Below are 19718 nucleotides of genomic sequence, written 5' to 3'. Positions count from 1 at the left end.
ACCTCTGTGGCAGTTTTTAGAACCCCAAAAAGATATTCCAGACCTTTTTACTTCTAAGAGTGTATACTGTCAACAGCACAGACAGAGAGTATTGTATATTCTGTCTGTGACTATAATTCATACTGGGACATGTTTATATATTTTTCCCACCTAGAGAGGACAATATCTCCTTCAATATCAGGGCTCTTATAAAACCCCACAATCCACTGCAAAATGTGCCACTAAAACAGTCTATCCCTCTCCCAGTTCTCTACCAGTGTGAGGCGGAAAGTTGTTGTTGGGTAGCAGCCTGGTCTCAAGGTTGAACCAGATGAAGTGTCAGTTCAGGCATGCTCTGGGGCTAAGGCAGTCTCACTCCTCACTCTCTTCCTCATCTCCCTTAGAGGTTTTGCTTGTACGCTGGAAACAGTGGACAATGGAGGCCAGGAAAAAGCTGGTCATGATCGCAACTACAGACACAGAGATGCCGGAGAAGATGATGATAAGTAAGTCTGTTAAGGTAAGGGTGATCTGGCACTCCCGGAAGCTGTCCTGTGAGAGCTGGCTCAGGGACACCTGTCTGCCATCCATGGGTAGTGAACACTCTATGCCCTCCACTCCTACAAGGGAACAAAGAAGAGGGATATGTTTAGGACCAGACAGAAAACCCAACAATAGAGCCCCCCATTATCATTATCATCATGTAAAACACACCGTTCCTCTGGCAGAAACTATTATCTTAACCTTCACAAAGAACATCAACTCTAGAGATTTTGACCTCTAGATGCAATAACTTTTGTTATTCCAAGACACATTTTTTTACGTCTTCTTTACTAAATGGGATGTCTGGATTATTTTCAAATTCTATGAATTATGATCCTTGAGGTTAAATAGAAGTAAATTAACCAGATAAATCACTTGTCTGGTTTTTATTTACGGCATGGCTGGAACAGCCGAAAGGTAAGGAGCACCTTCACTGAACTCATCTCAAGATGTAAGCATTATAAATCGGTCTGTCATCCTCGCCAGTGTCCCAGTCACTATGACATATCATTTACCAATCATATAGAGGCTCTATGAAACCATCAATGACAACCATAGCTGAGGGAAGTAGGGGTGCTGGGGGTGCTGCACCCCCCGATAAATTGAAATAATTTTGCCAAAATTAGGCTGTAAAAAATAATTTCCCCAAAAATGATATAATTCCAGTCTGAACAGGCATAAATAAAATACTACATCAGAGATCATATTTTAGCTACAGTTGATCAATAGCTTCTAAAAAATAGTTTTATCACAAGCACTTACAGTCAGTAAAACCGCAATTTGTGCAGCACGTGCGCCAAATATAGAACAGCTTGTTGCGTTGTAGCCATAGATATAATCCACAGAAGGTTTTTGGAACCTCTAACCCTGGCACTTTGGCACTTCAACTCATGGGTAGACTAGCAGACGGCTGCCTGCCCTGACTATTATTGGTTGTGGCTGTCAGTTTGCCTTTCACAAATGTAGGCCTACTGTTTGGAAAGCAAATGCTTAGGTGTAAATGCTTAGGTGTACAAAGGAGACTAATTTGTTAATTTCTGATCAGAATGTTTTTTATAAAGATAAGCATTATATTGTTTAGATTATAGGAGCAAATTTGGTAGACCTAAAGCATTCTTCCTCACCTCAAATTCAACTGTCGGAGTCATTTGAAGCGCTGGTGCTGAACCAATGCTCTTAACCACTAGCCATGGTTTATAGGAAAATACGAGTACGATATTATATCGTGGCAAACACCACATTACAGTTGGAGCTTAATTTGGCCAAAGAAAATGTCTCAGCAGAATAAAACAAACACATGTGAAATGATTCAAACCTTTTTAACAGGCAATTACCAAGAAAGGCTGGTGCCTACAGTACAAAACAAATTAAAGCAATAGGCTAATAACATTTATTTTACAAAAGGCCTACTTATAATCTTAAACTAATTACACAGCACACAATTAAAAAACAGATTGAATTAATTTATCCAACAAAAATGTATCAACAGAGTGAAACAAAACACATTTAGCTTATTTAAAGAACTGGCAAGATTAATACATATACAGTGGCAAGGAAAAGTATGTGAACCCTTTGGAATTACCTGGATTTCTGCATACATTAGTCATAACATTTGATCTGATCTTCATCTTAGCCGCAGCAATAGACAAACACAGTGTGCTTAAACTAATAACACACATTATTGTAGTTTTCTTGTTTATATTGAATACATCATTTAAACATTCAGTGTAGGTTGTAAAAAATATGTGAACCCCTAGGCTAATTACTTTTCCAAAAGTTAATTGGTCAGGAGTCAGCATTCTTTCGAGCTGTATCACCGCCTGGTATGGCAACTGCACCGCCTGCAACCACAGGGCTCTCCAGAGGGAAATCTATAGCACCCTGTGTCACAGGAAGGCCAAGACAATCATCAAGGACCTCAGCCACCTAAGCCACAGCCTGTTCACCCCGTTACAATCTAGAAGGCAGAGACAGTACATGCGCATCAAAGCTGGGACTGAGAGACTGATAAACAGCTTCTACCTCCATCAGAATATTAAACATTCATCACTAGCCGGCGTCCACCCAGTACCCTGCCCTGAACCTTGGACACTGTTACTAGCCAGCCTCCACCCAGTACCCCAGCCCTGAACCTTAGACACTGTTACTAGCCGGCCTCCACCTAGTACCCTGCCCTGAACCTTAGACACTGTACTTTAGTCAGATATGTTTCCCTATAAGCTAAACAAATCAAATCAAATCAAAGGGTACTGGGTGGAGGCCGGCTAGTAACAGTGTCTAAGGTTCAGGGCAGGGTACTGGGTGGAGGCCACTGGGTGGAGGCCAGCTGGTGATGAATGTTTGATACAAAGTGTATTTTTTGCTTGAAATGCATTTTTATAGTTGTCTAACACAAGCTCTGTAGGCCACTGGTTAGTCACCGACACTGACACACGTATTGACCCCTGACCTCTACACTGTCATCGCTGTATAGTTGACCATATCCCTTTCTTCCCTCAATATTGTTGCACAGCACAGGCTATTATCAACACTGTTTAATAATCAGAACCCCTAGCAAAGGTATAAAATGAGAACTGCATTTTCCTCCTCAAACATGGTTGGCCGCTTGAAAGGAGAACCGTATGTACAGTAAATAAATTGCCTCTTTACACTGGGATGAAAAATCTAGACATATCGATGCAAATGTCAACTCCCAGGTGGTCAGAAAGGAAGCCTAGAGGAGTTGGGTGCATACTTACCACTGCCACATGCCAAAGCATGCACTCACAAACGCTTTCCCACGCTCTCGCACAGACACACACACATGCTCTCACACAGATAGCCCAGATTGTAGCAGCATGTTCTGCTGTCAACATTTACAATACACTCTGCTTTAGAACTTGCCATCTATGCAGTGTGGCATAATGCTGTTTTTTTTATATTTCATAAACTTAAGGGTCAAATGATTATGTTACATCATCCACCATATGCTCCACCCATTTAAAAGTGTCACAATGCTGTTCTGCACAACACTTTGAAGTGCATGACCCCAGTAAAACTAGCTGTTACCATTGGCGTCGGCTAATGGGGATCCTAGTAAATCAAATAAAATCAAATGACAACTTACTTAGACTTTTAAAATGGTATTACATGTTCAGATGGAAAGTTCACATGGACAGCCAATTAAAGTTTATAAAGAGGCTTTATATCAATTCAACTCATATCAATTCAACTCAAAGTTGAGAGGAGTTGGGTATAGTTTTGGGAATCTTATGCATTGCTTATGCCAGCTGTGTTGTCCACTTAAGTATGAGATTAATGGCCTCTATTTATATTCACACCCCACTTTAAATGGCAAACTCATCACCCAGGAGACCCAGCCTTAGGCTCTGAGATGGGCCTGTCTCTCTGGCCACTCAGTCCCAGCATCACCCTACACACTGATTAACGAGATTGGAGATCAAAGTTTGCCTGTTTAACAGGGTCCTGTTAGAGATACTGATATTAACTTTATCCTGCTCCCTGTGGGGCAAGACGACAGGCCCCATTTCCCAGCACTAAATTAATCCCTGCTCAGCTGTATCCAGTGGTTTAACATGTTATTTTATACATTATGCAGGAAACCACAGACACTTCTTCGGTATGTGGAAATGACTGAACATGGGTGAAATCAGTTTACACCGAAAACAATAGTTTTGGAGCAGTATTATGGTATTATCATGTATTTAAAGCAGCAATCAGCAGTTGAAACAATAACAAAACGTACTGTTTTGGCAAAAACGAAGGGATTGAGCTGGAGAAATGTAACAACTATCAATAGTTTCATAGTTTTAACAATGTTTGGAGGCTATATAGGGTTTGTTGACATTTACTTTGTTTACAAACACTGGAGTAAATAAAAACACGCTTGTATTTTGGGTTATGATGGGGGATGAGATTTTAACTAAGTTCATCTAAGTTATATTCTTCAAGAATCAATGGGTACATATTATACATTTATCAGTCTAAAAATTGATGTAACAACTGTAGATTGCCGCTTTAATAGAAAAAAAAATGCCAATATTTGAACACTGTGCCCCAAATATTTGTGCAATTTACTGTACATACACTAAGCTTCAGTGGACACCTGTTACACAAATCTTCCCTATTATATCATTCGGACACGATAATTTTGACTGGGACGATCTCCAAAATACTGTCTGTCTCTGAGACAAACATCCTAGTTTGATTTCCTATAGATGACAGACAGCTCCTTTAGTTCCTGTCTGTCACAGGCTCTGTAGTTTCTTGTGACAGACTGATATGATTTGGTTCTGGGTGCTGGGATTACAGTCTCTGCAACTGGCCTCTAAACCTTAAACCACAAAGGTATTATGTGCAGATGTGACAAGACAGAACAGCTAGCCTCTTGAACTAACATCCGTTTTGCACTGTTTTGCTATGGGCTTATGGACATTGGCTTTCACCTGAACATAACACTTTCAACTCATATTATGTAGTACAGAATAAAAGTATAATAAACCATATACAAATATGATGATATCATGGTGAATTCTTGACATGCGACTGAACGAGCCGTTTCATACTTTATAATATGTCTATATGTAGTTCAAATCAAATCAAACGTTATTCGTCACGTGCGCCGAATACAACAAGTGTAGACCTTAGCGTGAAATGCTAACTCACAAGCCCTTAACCAACAGCGCAGTTCAAGAAGAGTTAAGAAAATATTTACCAAATATATTCAAGTAACAAATCATCAAAACTAACACAATAACATACAAATAACGAAGCTATATACAGGGGGTAGTTCGTAAGTTAGTGTGCGGAGGTACGAGTTAGAAGTAATTTGTACATGTACTGTAGGTAGGGGTGAAGTGACTATGCATAGATAATAAACAGCGAGTAGCAGCAGTGTACAAAACAAATGGAGGAGGGGGTCAGTCAATGTAATAGTCTGGTGACCATTTGATTAATTGTTCAGCAGTCTTATTGCTTGTGGGTAGACTTTTGGCCCTAGACTTGGCGCTCCGGTACCGCTTGCCATGCGCTAGCAGAGAAAACAGTCTATGACTTGGGTGACTGGAGTCTCTGACAATTTTATGGGCTTTCCTCTGACACGCCTATTATATAGGTCCTGGATTGCAGGAAGCTTCACCCCCAGTGATGTACTGGGCCGTATGCACTACCTTCTGTAGCACCTTATATGCCGAGCAGTTGCCATACCAGGCGTTGATGCAACCGGTCAGGATGCTCTCGATTGTGCAGCTGTAAAACTTTTTGAGGATCTGGGGACCCATGCCAAATCTTTTCAGTCTCCTGAGGGGGAAAAGGCTTTGTTGTGCCCTCTTCACGACTGTCTTGGTGTGTTTGGACCATGATAGTTCGTTGGTGATGTGGACACCAAGGAACTTGAAACTCTCGACCCGCTCCACTACAGCCCCATTGATGTTAATGGGGGCCTGTCCGGCCCGCCTTTTCCCGTAGTCCATGGTCACCTCCTTTGTTTTGCTCACATTGAGGGAGAGGTTGTTGTCCTGGCACCACACTGACAGTTCTCTAACCTCCTCCCTATAGGCTGTCATCAGCAAACTTAATGATGGTGTCGGAGACATGTTTGGCCATGCAGTCGTGGGTGAACAGGAAGTACAGGAGGGGACTAAGTACACACACCTGAGGGTCCTCAGTGTTGAGGATCAGCGTGGCAGACGTGTTGTTGCCTATCATTACCACCTGGATCCAGTTGCAGAGGGAGGTGTTTAGTCCCAGGGTCCTTAGCTTAGTGATGAGCTTCGTGGGCGCTATGGTGTTGAACGCTGAGCTGTAGTCAATGAGCAGCATTCTCACATAGGTGTTCCTTTTGTCCGGGTAGGAAAAGGCAGTGTGGAGTGCGATTGAGATTGCGTCATCTGTGGATCTGTTGGGGCGGTATGCGAATTGGTGTGGGTCTAGGGTATCTGGGAGGATGCTGTTGATGTGAGTTACAATCAGTTTTATGCACATCTATCCAAAATATTTAACTTTTTTATTACTTTACCCAAAATATCATGGCATTAGTGCAAATCAAAATGTATGACATTTGTGAACATCTAAATCAACATTTTGGGCATTTATTCAGCGTGTCCACCCTATCAACAAGGAGACGTTGTTTTTGACAAAATTACTTTTGTAATTTGTAATTTGTAAAAAAAAAGAAAAACGTATTTTAGGAAGTGTGTAGGTCGCAATCTTTATTGTACAGCTATGAAAGTTATATATTTAGAACTGCCTGGTTCATAAGAATCCAGTGTCATGTCTGTGTAGTGAGCAAGTCAACCTAAAGAGCTGCTTTTCTAAGGACCGCCCCTTTGACGTGAAGTAGCAGAGATGACAAAATGTATTGTAATGACGCAGCCAACCACTAGAGGGGGCCATAGACACGTTTGTTCGACAGAGAGGCCTATGAGTGTCCTTAAACTGTCACATTTTTATTGTTCTGACTTATAAAACTGTGGGAAATTAATCAAATAAGTAATATAAACATTATATCAGTAATTACCAGTAAATCTAGTGTCTGAAATCGGCCACTGTAGTCTTAACAGGCTAGTGTATCAAATTCTCAATCATTGCCAGAGCTATATCTTATTTCCACCAATTCTTTTAATTTGTTTATTTCACCTTTATTTAACCAGATAGGCTAGTTGAGAACAAGTTCTAATTTACAACTGCGACCTGGCCAAGATAAAGCAAAGCAGTGAGACACAAACAACAACACAGAGTTACACATGGAATAAACAAACATAAATCAATAATACAATAGAAAAAGTCTGTTGTGTGTGCAAATGAGGTAGGATAGGGAGGTAAGACAATAAATAGGCCACAGTGGCAAAATAATTACAGTATAGAAATTAAACACTGGAGTGATAGATATGCAGAAGATGAGTATGCAAGTATAGATACTAGGGTGCAAAGAAGCTAAATGAATAACATAAATAACAGTATGGGGATGAGGTAGTTGGATGGGCTATTTACAGGTGCAGTGATCTGTGAGCTGCTCTTACAGCTGGGGCTTAAAGCTAGTGAGGGAGATATGAGTCTCCAACTTCAGGGATTTTTTCCAGTTCGTTCCAGTCAACGGCAGCAGAGAACTGGAAGGAAAGGCGGCCAAAGGTAGGAATTTGCTTTGGGGGTGATCAATGAAATATACCTGCTGGGGCGCGCGCTACGGGTGAGTGCTGCTATGGTGGCCAGTGAGCTGAGATAAGGCGGAGCTTTACCTAGCAAAGACTTATAGATGACCTGGAGCCAGTGGGTTTGGCGACGAATATGAAGCGAGGGCCAGCCAACGAGAGCATACAGGTCACAGTGGTGGGTAGTATAAGGGGCTTTGGTGACAAAACAGATGGCACTGTGAAAGACTGCATCCAATTTGTTGAGTAGAGTGTTGGAGGCTATTTTGTAAATGACATCCCCGAAGTCAAGGATCGGTAGGATAGTCAGTTTTACGAGGGTATGTTTGGCAGCATGAGTGAAGGATGCTTTGTTGTTAAATAGGAAGCCGATTCTAGATATCATTATGGATTGGAGATGCTTAATGTGAGTCTGGAAGGAGAGTTTACAGTCTAACCAGACACCTAGGTATTTGTAGTTGTCCACATATTCTAAGTCAGAACCGTCCAGAGTAGTGATGCTGGACGGGCGGGCAGGTGTGTGCAGCGATCGGTTGAAGAGCATGCATTTAGTTTTACTTGCATTTAAGAGCAGTTGGAGACCACGGAAGGAGAGTTGTATGGCATTGAAGCTTGTCTGGAGGTTAGTTAACACAGTGTCCAAAGAATGGCCAGAAGTATACAGAATGGTGTCGTCTGAGAAGAGGTGGATCAGATATTGGTGAGTAATAGCCATAGTCTATTACTGCTATCGCCATAAATACAGTAAATACAGGGCCACAAGAGTAAGGTGCACCAATATATAGTCATCCAGAATATGATACAGCTAGAAACCAATCGGGTTGGCCAGCATGCACAGGTATGGGCAACCACACGGTTATGTTACAGATCGTGTTGCCTCGTGATGGATTACAATCAGGATTACAGCCAGCCTTGGGAATAGTGGTGTCCATTTGTATCCCAATTCCTGTCTCCTGGGTGATTCATCTAGCTGGCTGTCGTAGGCTGATTTTGGAGGTTTGTCTCTCCTCCCACTTCAACACAACAGTGGCTGTCGTGATTTATTCCAACGTCGATAGCAGAAGAGTGAGAATCATTAGATTGACCCATGGCATAAAGGCAATTATCTCATAATTCCTAATTAAACTGTGGAATGGGTATACATGTATTTTCTATTACTCAAAGACAATCACAGTGAAGAAATCAAATAAAAATAAGAACAGAGAGTCAGAGGGAGATAGAGAGTGGGAAGAGACAAATAGAGATGGAGTAGAGTGTCTGAATGAACAAAGTGACAACCCTTCATGTGACAGTGAGGCCAAGTGTGAGTCATTCAAATCAGGAGGGGTTTACCTTATGCACAGGGACTCAGTGATCTCATAGTCACATGGGGATACTCTCAGCACAAACATTTAACACGGCTCATTCAACACACATGCACACAAAACAGACACACAATCCACAGCTGTAAAAAGCACTAGCTTGATCTTACTTTTCTCAGAATGATATACTTGCCATTTAGACATCTATTACTCATAACGTAGCACTTTTTTGATTGCTTGCTAAGCTATACACTTCAATGTCAGCTTGAATTCATTCAATGTTAAATAAATATTAAATGGCCAAGGTCAAATACACTCTCTTCTCAAGTAAGTGAAATAATACATTTTCCCTGACATCCATGCCCGAGGCAAAGACCGTTGATGATTTTGTAATGTAATGCAATGTTAACTCCGTACTGAATATAATATGAGACAGTGATGTGGAAGGCCAGTGAATTCACAGTGACGTCATATTTACAGAGCTGCTCATGCAGTGTGGTAACAGCTCTCTGTGGAGTAACCTGATAGGCTGTGAAGGAACATTTTGACATTGACCCTGTCACATGAGCTGTGGATCATGAACAGTGTTGATAGCTGTCTTATTAGGCCTCAGACACTGGCCCATGGGACCCATGGGAGCTAGGCTGCCCTGCACTGCTATGCCCTGCTTTGGCCTGCCCTGTGGATGACTGTGGCTCTTGTTACCCAGCTAGTCACTGTGGTATCAGCCTGGTCTTATAGACTAGACGTAACATAGTAAATATACATCCAGGGCACTCAAATTGTGTGATATGTTACGTTTTGTGGGGTTACATAAGACAGAAGATTACTTAAAATGATACTTCTGGATTTTGGCAAGTCGGAGTCAAATGAACTTGTGGATACCATTTTTATGTCTCTGTGTCTAATAAGAAGGAAGTCAGAGGTAGTTTTGCGAGCCAATGGTAACTAGTGTTAGCACAATGACTGAAAGTCTATGGGTATCTACTAGCACTAGTTAGCAACTTCCTTCAAACTGCACACAGAGACATAAAAATGGTATCCATGAATTCATCTGAGTCTGGGGAAGTAGATAAAGGGTATCATTGCCAAAATCCCGAAATATACCTTTACCTTTTAGGCAAAAACTAAGGTAGGGTGGATGGGTAGACATATAATGCGAACATCTAGCAACCAAAAGGTTGCCTGTTCGATTCTCACTTTGGACAACTTTAGTATTTTAGCTAATTAGCAATTTTGCAACAACTTACAAATGTTTTTCTACTTTCCAACCACTTAGAATGTTAGCTAACCCTTCCCCTAACCCTAACCGTAACCCTTTAATCTAACCTTAAGCCGAACCTAACCCTATCCCCAAGCCATAAGACTGCTAAATAGCTAATAGAATGGCTACACGGTCTATTGGAGTTGACCCTTGTATATTATTTTTGCACTGTCTTTATGCACACTCACAGGACTCTACACACTCACGCACACTGACACTCCAACACGCACATAACATGCTCGCACATTTGCACTGACTCTACACACACGCAAACACAAGCACATACAATCATCATTTACGCTGCTGCTACTCTGTTTATCATATATTCTGATCCCTAGTCACCTTACCCCATACACACAGTGGCTTGCGAATGTCTTCACCCCACTTTTCTTATTTTGTTGCCTTACAACCTGGAATTAAAAGTACTCTTTTGTGGTTTGTATCACTTGATTTACACAACATGACTACCATTTTGAAGATGCTAAACATTTTTTATTGTGAAACAAACAAGAAATGAGACAAAAGTCAATACTTACAGCTGCAAGTCTCTTGGGGTATGTCTCTATAAGCTTGGCATAACTAGCCACTGGGATATTTGCCAATTCTTCAAGGCAAAACAGCTCCTTCAAGTTGGATAGGTTCCACTGGTGTACAGCAATCTTTAAGTCATACCAAAGATTTTCAATTTGATTGAGGTCTGGTCTTTGACTAGGCCATTCCACGACATGTAAACGTTTTGCCTTAAACCACTCGTGTGTTACTTTAGCAGTATGCTTAGGGTCATTGTCCTGCTGGAAGGTGAACCTCCATCCCAGTCTCAAATCTCTGGATGACTGAAACAGACTTCCCTCAAGAATTTCCCTGTATTTAGCACCATCCATCATTCCTTCAATTCTGACCAGTTTCTCAGTCTCTGCCGATGAAAAACATCCCCACAGCATGATGCTGCCACCACCATTCTTCACTGTAGGGATGGTGTTCTCGGGGTGATGAGAGGTCTTGGGTTTGCACCAGACGTAGCATTTTCCTTGATGGCCAAAAAGCTCAATTTTAGTCTCATCTGATCAGAGTACCTTCTTCCATATGTTTGGGGAGTTTCCCACATGTCTTTTTGGCAAACAACAAACGTGCTTGCTTATTTTGTTCTTTAAGCAATGGCTTTTTTTCTGGCCACTCTTCCGTAAAGCCAAGCTCTCTGGAGTTTATGGCTTAAAGTGGTCCTATGGACAGATACTCCAATCTCCGCTGTGGAGCTTTGCAGCTCCTTCAGGGTAATCTTTGGTCTGATGGTTGCCTCTCTGACTAACGCCCTCCTTGCCTGATCTGTGAGTTTTGGGTGGTGGTCCTCTCTTGGCAGGTTTGCTGTGGTGCCATATTCTTTAAAAAAATGTATAATGGATTTAATGGTGCTCCGTGGGATGTTCAAAGTTTTTTATATTTTTTTATAACCCAACCCTGATCTGTACTTCTCCACAACTTTGTCCCTGACCTGTTTGGAGAGTTCCTTGGTGGTGTCGCTTGCTTGGTGATGCCCCTTGCTTAGTGGTGTTGCAGACTCTGGGGCCTTGCAGAACAAGTGTGTATATATACTGAGATCACGTGACAGATCATGTGGCACTTAGATTACACCTAGGTGGACTTTATTTAACCTTTTACGACTAGGGGGCGATATTTTAATTTTTGGATAAAAAACGTTCCCGTTTTAAACAAGATATTTTGTCACGAAAAGATGCTCCACTATGCATATAATCAACAGCTTTGGATAAAAAACACTCTGACGTTTCCAAAACTGCAAAGATATTGTCAGTGAGTGCAACAGAACTGATGTTACAGGCGAAAGCCAGATAAAAATCTAATCAGGAAATGCCGCATTTTTTGAAACCGCCTCATGCCAATGACTCCTTATATGGCTGTGAATGAGCTACGAATGAGCTTACGTTTTCTACGTATTCCCCAAGGTCTCTACAGCATTGTGACGTCTTTTAACGTATTTCTGTTGAAGAATAGCTGTAAGGGACCACATTTAGCAAGCAGAAAATCTTGCGTAAAATACTGAGGTAACCATTTTTCCAATCGCTTCTTATGAGAAACCAATTGCATCGACGGATATATTATCGAATACATATGTTAAAAACACCTTGAGGATTGATTCTAAACAACGTTTGTCATGTTTCTGTCGATATTATGGAGCTAATTTGGAAAAAAGTTTGGCGTTGTAGTGATAGCATTTTCCGGTCGATTTCTCAGCCAAGCATGATGAACAAACGGGAGCTATTTCGCCTACAAAAATAATATTTTTGGAAAAAAGGAACATTTGCTATCTAACTGGGAGTCTCCTGAGTGAAAACATCCGAAGTTCTTCAAAGGTAAATGATTTAATTTGATTGCTTTTCTTATTTTCGTGAAAATGTTGCCTGCTGCCAGCAGAGCCTAGCATAGCATTATGCCATGATAAACTTACACAAATGCTTGTCTAGCGTTGGCTGTAATGCATATTTTGAAAATCTGAGATGACAGTGTGATTAACAAAAGGCTAAGCTGTCTCGCAATATATTTCATTTGTGATTTTCATGAATAGGAAAATTTTCTAGGGGTATTTATGTCCGCTACGTTATGCTAATTCGTTTGAGGCTATGATTACGCTCCCGGATCCGGGATTGCTAGTCACTAGAAGTGACTTCTGAAGGTAATTGGTTGCACCACATCTTATTCATGGGCTTCATAGCAAAGGGGTAAATACATATGCACGCACCACTTCTCCGTTTTTTCATTTCACTTTATCAATTGGGACTATTTTGTTTATGTTCATGAAATCCAAATTAAAATACATTTAAAATATAGGTTGTAAGGCAACAAAATAGGAAAAACGGCAAGGGTGATGAATACTTTTGCAAGGCACTGTATCTAGCTCTATCAGTCCAGTATCCCTGCATATTGTAAATGTGGTATTGGAAATGACCTGTTTGGAGAGCCTAGCTAACGTTCGCCACCTAGCTTACTTTAGCATTAGCGTTAGCCACCTTCACCACCTAGCTAACAATAGCCACAATATATTGGAATTGGTATCATATCATTTTGCAATTTTGTTAATATATTTTACAAATTTCAATTTGTAACATATCATATAAAATGGATCATACGAAACAAATGAATACTTACCATACAAAACCAAACTTATCATACTAATTGGAGTGTCCCGGATTTACATTTACTATGTTACGTCTACCCCTGAGTCCAGGTTGATGCTATAGATCTGTGTTGCTCTAAATGATACATGTTCCTCCTTAACCCAAGAGCTCTGGAGACAGCAGTGGATCATGTTGACACTCATTCCCTGATAAAACATATAGGCACCTGATTGATGGCAGACAGGCAGACCTGCGCAAAGGAACGTCCCCTCAGAAGAGTGGACTGACAAACATCTGATTACAAAGACTGTATCCTTGGCAGGTTTATGGAGCGAGGTTGTTAATTGATTTGCAATGTTGGTAATCTTTACATATTATGCAGATGAATATCTGTTATTACTAATTTTACAACAGTTACATTATCTACTGACTGTCTATCGGGATCCACAGTCAATTGGGACTCTGAAAGAATACATCAATATGTATAATTAGATAATATGTGTCTTGGACATCTGTCAATTTGGTTAAAAAAAGTCATCTGGACAGTGACCCTTTTAATCCATAAAAGCCCAACATATTTGGCATTTACAACACAGTCAACACAGTTACCCAAACAGAGTTATGCAAACAGAGTATGCACAACGTATGCTGTGTGCAGTGCAGTGGACTGGTACAATACAGTGTGTCTATCACATGGGAAATCAGCATGTGAGAACAGGCACAAACAGGTCCGGAGCATGTCTACACTGCTGCTGCTAAAGTAATGGTAAACAGGGTCTAATCCATGATAACAGGATTAGGACAGAAGGGGAGATTCTTGGGTGGTGATTTGGGAAGGACTTGACGGGAGGAGGAATTTGTCTATATTTTCATTATTCCATGTTTCCATGACCACTCTATGGTAATATAAACTGACTGTTGATGCTGGTTATGCATCAATCCTAACCATTACCATTTTAGCTCTGGATTCAAGGGTACCATTATTCTATGACAAATCATGCGCCCAAGGAGGATGCTGATGATGGTTCTGTGAAGTGTTGATACATGTTGAAGAGCTTATCAAGTCAGCCTTGTTCTATAAATTACTGTCCATCCTTTACTGTAGGAGTAGTGGTGGTCAACAGACCTACCCCCAAACCCAAAAACACATGCACACATGCACTCAAGCGTACACGCATGCACACACACAAACACACACAAACTCACACAGACACACACACTCACCACTCATGAATCAGGTCCTGTCATAATACTCAATACATTCTTTGGGTGGTTTGAAGTTTTCACACCAACACATCTGTTCAGCAAGAGCAACTTGTTATTGTTAGCAGTGTGTAGGTGTGTCTGACTCTAATCTATCCTTTGGAACAGTTTCTGTATGTGTGGTTCACAACAATTCCTCCAAAATGTGAGCAGTTGAGAAGAGACTGGTTGAATCATACACAGATTTTCAAATACCCTGGTCCAATGAGAAATTACATTTACCTGAAAATGCCTTTGGAGCTGCAGCCAGGGACTTGAAATCATAAGTTCTCCTTTGATTTCAAATGTACAGCTTTCTTAATTTTACCCATATGCATCAACAACATTTCCTCCTTTTAATGAGCACAGAGGCAGTCCCAGAATAATTCTGCACCCCTGTGCTCTACAAATGTCCTACTTGCAAATGCATTCATCAGTATGTACTGTATCACGCATATGCCCAGTGCTGATGCAAACTGCATAGTGTTCTTCAGGTCTACTGCTAAATAAAGCTATAAAGTCTGTGTGTGAGTGTGTGTGTGTATGTTTGGTTGATGATGCTAAATAGAAAAGGTCACTATGGTTTATTAATAGTTAGCAGGTGGTTTTGCCTCCTAGCCAGGTCACACAGCAAACACTGATTTGAATGTAAATACATTACATGAGGTGAGACGCTACACTGCTAACTCAATATGAGAGTGCATCTCGGGGCCCAGTTGGCAGGTATGCCAGAGGGGTTGCCTGACTGGGCCAATGGCCTGTTATTTGTTGCTGCTGATGTGTGCTTTTCCAGAATATCTAATAGAATTCATTACAGCCTGCAGTAGATAACACTGAGGACAAGTGATGAATGCATTTGCAGCTTCTTACCATGGGGAATGAGATATTCCTACCAATTTATCAACTTCTTTTTCTCACACAGACCCAACTTTTTGCGGATGCTTTCTTATTGAGGAGTAGGAGGGAGACAAACAAGGTTGACAATTGCATGGTGCAGCACTAACTAAATGTGTGAGAATGTTTTTGTTAGTTGTCAGCAGTTTGCAATGTCCACCCACTGCTTGTGTCCACACAAGCCTCTACAAAACATAACTACTTGCATTCCTATGATTTAAAAAGAAAGAAGTAAAGTTAGGAGAGATTTCTGAATGGTGCAGCGGTCTAAGGCACTGCATCGCAGTGTTGCAACATCACTACAGCCTGGGGTTCAATCCCAGGCTGTAGTGTTATTACCGGCCGTGACCGGGAGTCCCATAGTGTGGCGCACAATTTGCCCAGCGTTGTCTGGGTTAGGGGAGCGTTTGACTGGGGGGGCTTTACTTGGTTTATTGCGCTCTAGCAACTCCTTGTGGAGGACCGGGCGCCTGCAGGCTGGCTTCGGTCGTCAGTTGAACAGTGTTTCCTCCAACACATTGGTGCGACTGGCTTCTGGGTTAAGAAGCGAGTGTTAAGAAGCGCGGTTTGGCAGGTCATGTTTCGGAGGATTCGTAACTTGACTTTCGCCTCTCCTGAGCTCAATGAGACAAGATAGTTATCATGAAATGAAAAACAGGGTAAAAAAATAAAGAAGTAAGGTTATGTGATCATGATGTTAATATTTACAGTAGCTCCGCACACAGACATAATGGATAGGATCCCTGGGCTTTTAGCAGCTTTACCCACTTTGCCTGAATTATAGATTGTATTAGTTTATCTTAGTAATACTTTCTCCATCAATCACCGGAAGAAATCATATTTTTAAAAGGATCAATTTAGGCTTTTATGGGACGATCTTTGTCCTTACATTGTGTTGATGTCCCATGTTTATGTAGATCGTCATGTAATGTCCCCCGTGGAATGACCTTGGCAGCTGTGCACGCTTATTTACGTACTATGTCTATTGGTTCATATGCCCACTTATGTATTCATGATGTTTATGCTGTGAATCTTGGAATTGAATACTGTGCACATGTGCAGTATACTGTACATCCACAGATGTCATCAGTGTATTACCACATTCATCAGGGGTTATTTTAGCAGACCTGAACTATTTGACCCTTCGTGCAAATATTCAAACATAGTGTGCTGTATGTTAGTGGATTGTATATATTAACTGGTGGTCTATGCACAGTCTTGCTAAAAATGATTGTCATGAATAGATGTCCTCTGCATGTTTAAGGACAATATCTAAATAATATTAAAATGGGATGTCAAGCAAACAACATATGGCTGTCCTATTGTTAGTAGCTCCAAATACAACGATTGGTGATTGGAGTAATGTGGAGTAAATTCTTAAAGTGACAAGGTTGTAAAATGTGAAACTATTGAATTGCTACAGAGTAGGCTACTGTGAATCCCGTAGTCTGGGATTTGTTATGTTTCTATCTTGAAAGAGTGGAAGAAATGAACATCTCCACAATTGGGCTTTGTTTCCTTCTGCATTACTAACACATGAATCCCAGAACAATAACCTCTGGGTTTGGATGTTCAGTCTAATCATCTCCATGTAAGCAGATGTTACCCTTTGTAGGATGCACACTCCTGTGGGAGAATTGTCACCCCCTTTGTCTTTTGTTGTTTTCCAGATTTGCGTGCCTGAGACACATAGAGAGAGATGGGGCCCACGCCAACACATCAATGCCGTAACTTTACCTAACTAACCCAGGCAGAAACACAATGGTGAAGGACCCGATGGCCTCCAGCCTCCACCACCAGGAAGGAGAGAGGAAGGGCTTGGATACATTGGTCATACAAACAGCACTCACTAATTGATTGATTTAGCACAACGTTAATAGACCACCGGCCTGAGGAGAGAGACAGGTGTTTGGCATGGACGGTAACCTACGCACACAGCCATGGCAACATCTCATGCTCAAGCAGAAAACGTGAGGTGTTGGTTTTCTGTTGTTGTGTTGCTGCTGTGGGTGAAGCTACAGACAGTCTGTTGTGTAATAAATCTGAGACCATCCCCCTGAAGGTCTCCCCCCAGAGCTCGTCTCTCATTCTCTTTCATTACTCTCCCTGGCACTGTGGGTTTAGCCAGGAAAGGAGGAAGCCAAAATTAGAACAGACGAAGAGGTTCCTCTTTCTACTGGGAAAGTATAAATAGAACACACAGCAATAGCATGGCAGAACATTTTCTAAGATAATATTATCTTAGTGTTGCACGGCTTTCCTTTTTATTTAGGTCAAGCAAGCTGTAAGCAAAGTAGCATCCCCCTGACGAAGCCACTTACCATTTGGAAGCTTGTGACTGTTTTCCTCCAGCCATGCAAACAGGTTGGCAAAGTTGCAGTTGCACACCCAAGGGTTGCCCTCCAGCCTCACCACCCGTAAAGAGGGCAACTGGCTCAGCGCCCCGACCTGAAGGCCAGACAGGGCATTACGCTCCAGCTCCAGTTCACGCAACGAGGTGAGGCCCAGGAACGCGTCCTCGTTGACCATGCTCAGATAGGGGTTGTTACCCAGGCGAAGTTTGATCAGGCTACGGGACTGCCCAAAGGTGCCCGAGGGGATGTCAGTCAGGTTGTTGCTGCCCAAGTCCAGAAACACCAGCCTGGAAGAGGTGCTGAGGGTGCCCGGCTCGATGTGGGACAGAGCGTTGTTCCGCAGGTCCAGGTAGACCAGGTCACTGTAGAGCACTAGGAAGTCAGAGGGAATGCGGGGGATCCAGTTGTCAGACAGAAGGAGCCTGCGGACGTCCAAGGGGATCTCATCAGGAAGACGGGTGAGTCCACGGCCGCTGCAGTCCACAGTGTGGGGATCCGGGCACAGGCAGCTCGCTGGGCAGTTTTCCCCCTGAGCCCGTAAGACAGAGGACAGCAAGACGAGGAGAGGCTGGAGCCAGCAGACACATGGCAACATGGTCAACAGGGTAAGCGCAGAGAGGAGGAGTGGAGACTTGGGGTGAGGAAGAATGGGAAGGGGTGTCGGGAAAGAGAAGGGGGCGTGAGGGTCAGAGGTCAGGAGATTAGGAAAGGGGAGGGGAAGGGGAGAACGAGAGGGGAAAAGGTGGGATCAATCCCTCTGCAGAAGCATCTTGACGTTCTTGAGATGAAAATCTGAGACAGATCCGGCATCGAGCAGCGAGAGAGCAGCCTCGAGCGCTGTTTTCCAAGAGATCATGTAGCAAGCAGCCTGGAGAGAAAAGCAAGCTGCTGGCTTTGAAGAAGCTAGGGTAGGGAGATAGCAAGCAGTGAGAGGGAGACAGCGAGAGTAAGGGCGAGAGCTTTGCAGAAAGAGGAAGGGTACTTAGCTGGGGTAAATAGAAACTGGCAAAGCAGGAACAGAGCAACATTAGAGGCACAGACAGGGAGAGGGAGGCTGAGGAGGGGGCTCTGTCTGCCGGGTTAACCCACAGTCGGTCTTGGGGGATTGATTGAGGAGGACACATGGGTCTCTGACACAAAAGGATACGCGCTGGGGTGATTCAGTCTCAGGCAGATCAAGTGAAGAGTGAAATTGTTGCATCTCTCCATTTGTCTCTGGTATCTGCGTGGAAATGCTTGTCGATCTGCCTGCTGATCTAAGAGAGACAATCGCACAGTAACACAGCTGAAGTGAATGCAAGTTTTTTTAATTCTGTCTCTACCTCCCTGTGCTCTGCTCTGCCATTCGTCGGCAGAGCAGAGCTAGATAAAACACTCCCCAGCTGGGTCCCGACGCTCTGTTGCTATGGAGAGAGAATCCAAATATCCGTGGAGGAGTCATATTCACGCAGATGACAATCCTGAATTTAGCACAGTAGCAGTCAATCGAATGTCTGTCTGTCTCAGAATGTGCTACCAGGGTTTATCTCATGCCCTCCTCCTCATTGCTATGAAGGAGGTATGCCTTTACAATGTTGACAACACGTGATGTCACTTCCTACTGTGAAAATATGAGGGCCCATTCCCTATGAAAAATGATGCCAGTTTTTTTTTATGTTACTGATGAAAATAAACGCATGATTAAATTATCTGGATTATTTAGGCGAATTAATCAATTCAACATTTATTTCAAGATAAAAAAATCACTTATCGTTTATATTTCACTGATGAATCTGTAATGAATGTAATATTTTTTTATTTCTCCTAACACAAACACAATCTTACTTCTCTTTCCTTAATCCCTGAGTCTCTCACAATGACGAGAA

The 19718-nt window shown here is 42.2% G+C and overlaps 1 protein-coding gene across 1 annotated transcript; it reads right to left on the bottom strand.

Annotated features, from left to right (window-relative positions):
* Positions 1-245: 245 nt before the first annotated feature.
* On the bottom strand, positions 246-18796 carry LOC139414302 (leucine-rich repeat-containing protein 38-like). Its single transcript, XM_071162219.1, has 2 exons — positions 17821-18796; positions 246-599 (listed from the first exon to the last, which is right to left on the bottom strand). Exons 1-2 carry the CDS (start codon positions 18446-18448, stop codon positions 352-354), a joined length of 876 nt encoding a protein of 291 aa, XP_071018320.1. The 5' UTR covers positions 18449-18796; the 3' UTR covers positions 246-351.
* Positions 18797-19718: the final 922 nt, after the last annotated feature.

This window comes from Oncorhynchus clarkii, chromosome 7 (genome assembly GCF_045791955.1).
Source record: "Oncorhynchus clarkii lewisi isolate Uvic-CL-2024 chromosome 7, UVic_Ocla_1.0, whole genome shotgun sequence".
Lineage (NCBI taxonomy): Eukaryota > Metazoa > Chordata > Actinopteri > Salmoniformes > Salmonidae > Oncorhynchus > Oncorhynchus clarkii.
The sequence above is the reverse complement of the archived record's forward strand: the minus strand, read 5'-3'. Positions and strand labels throughout refer to the sequence as shown.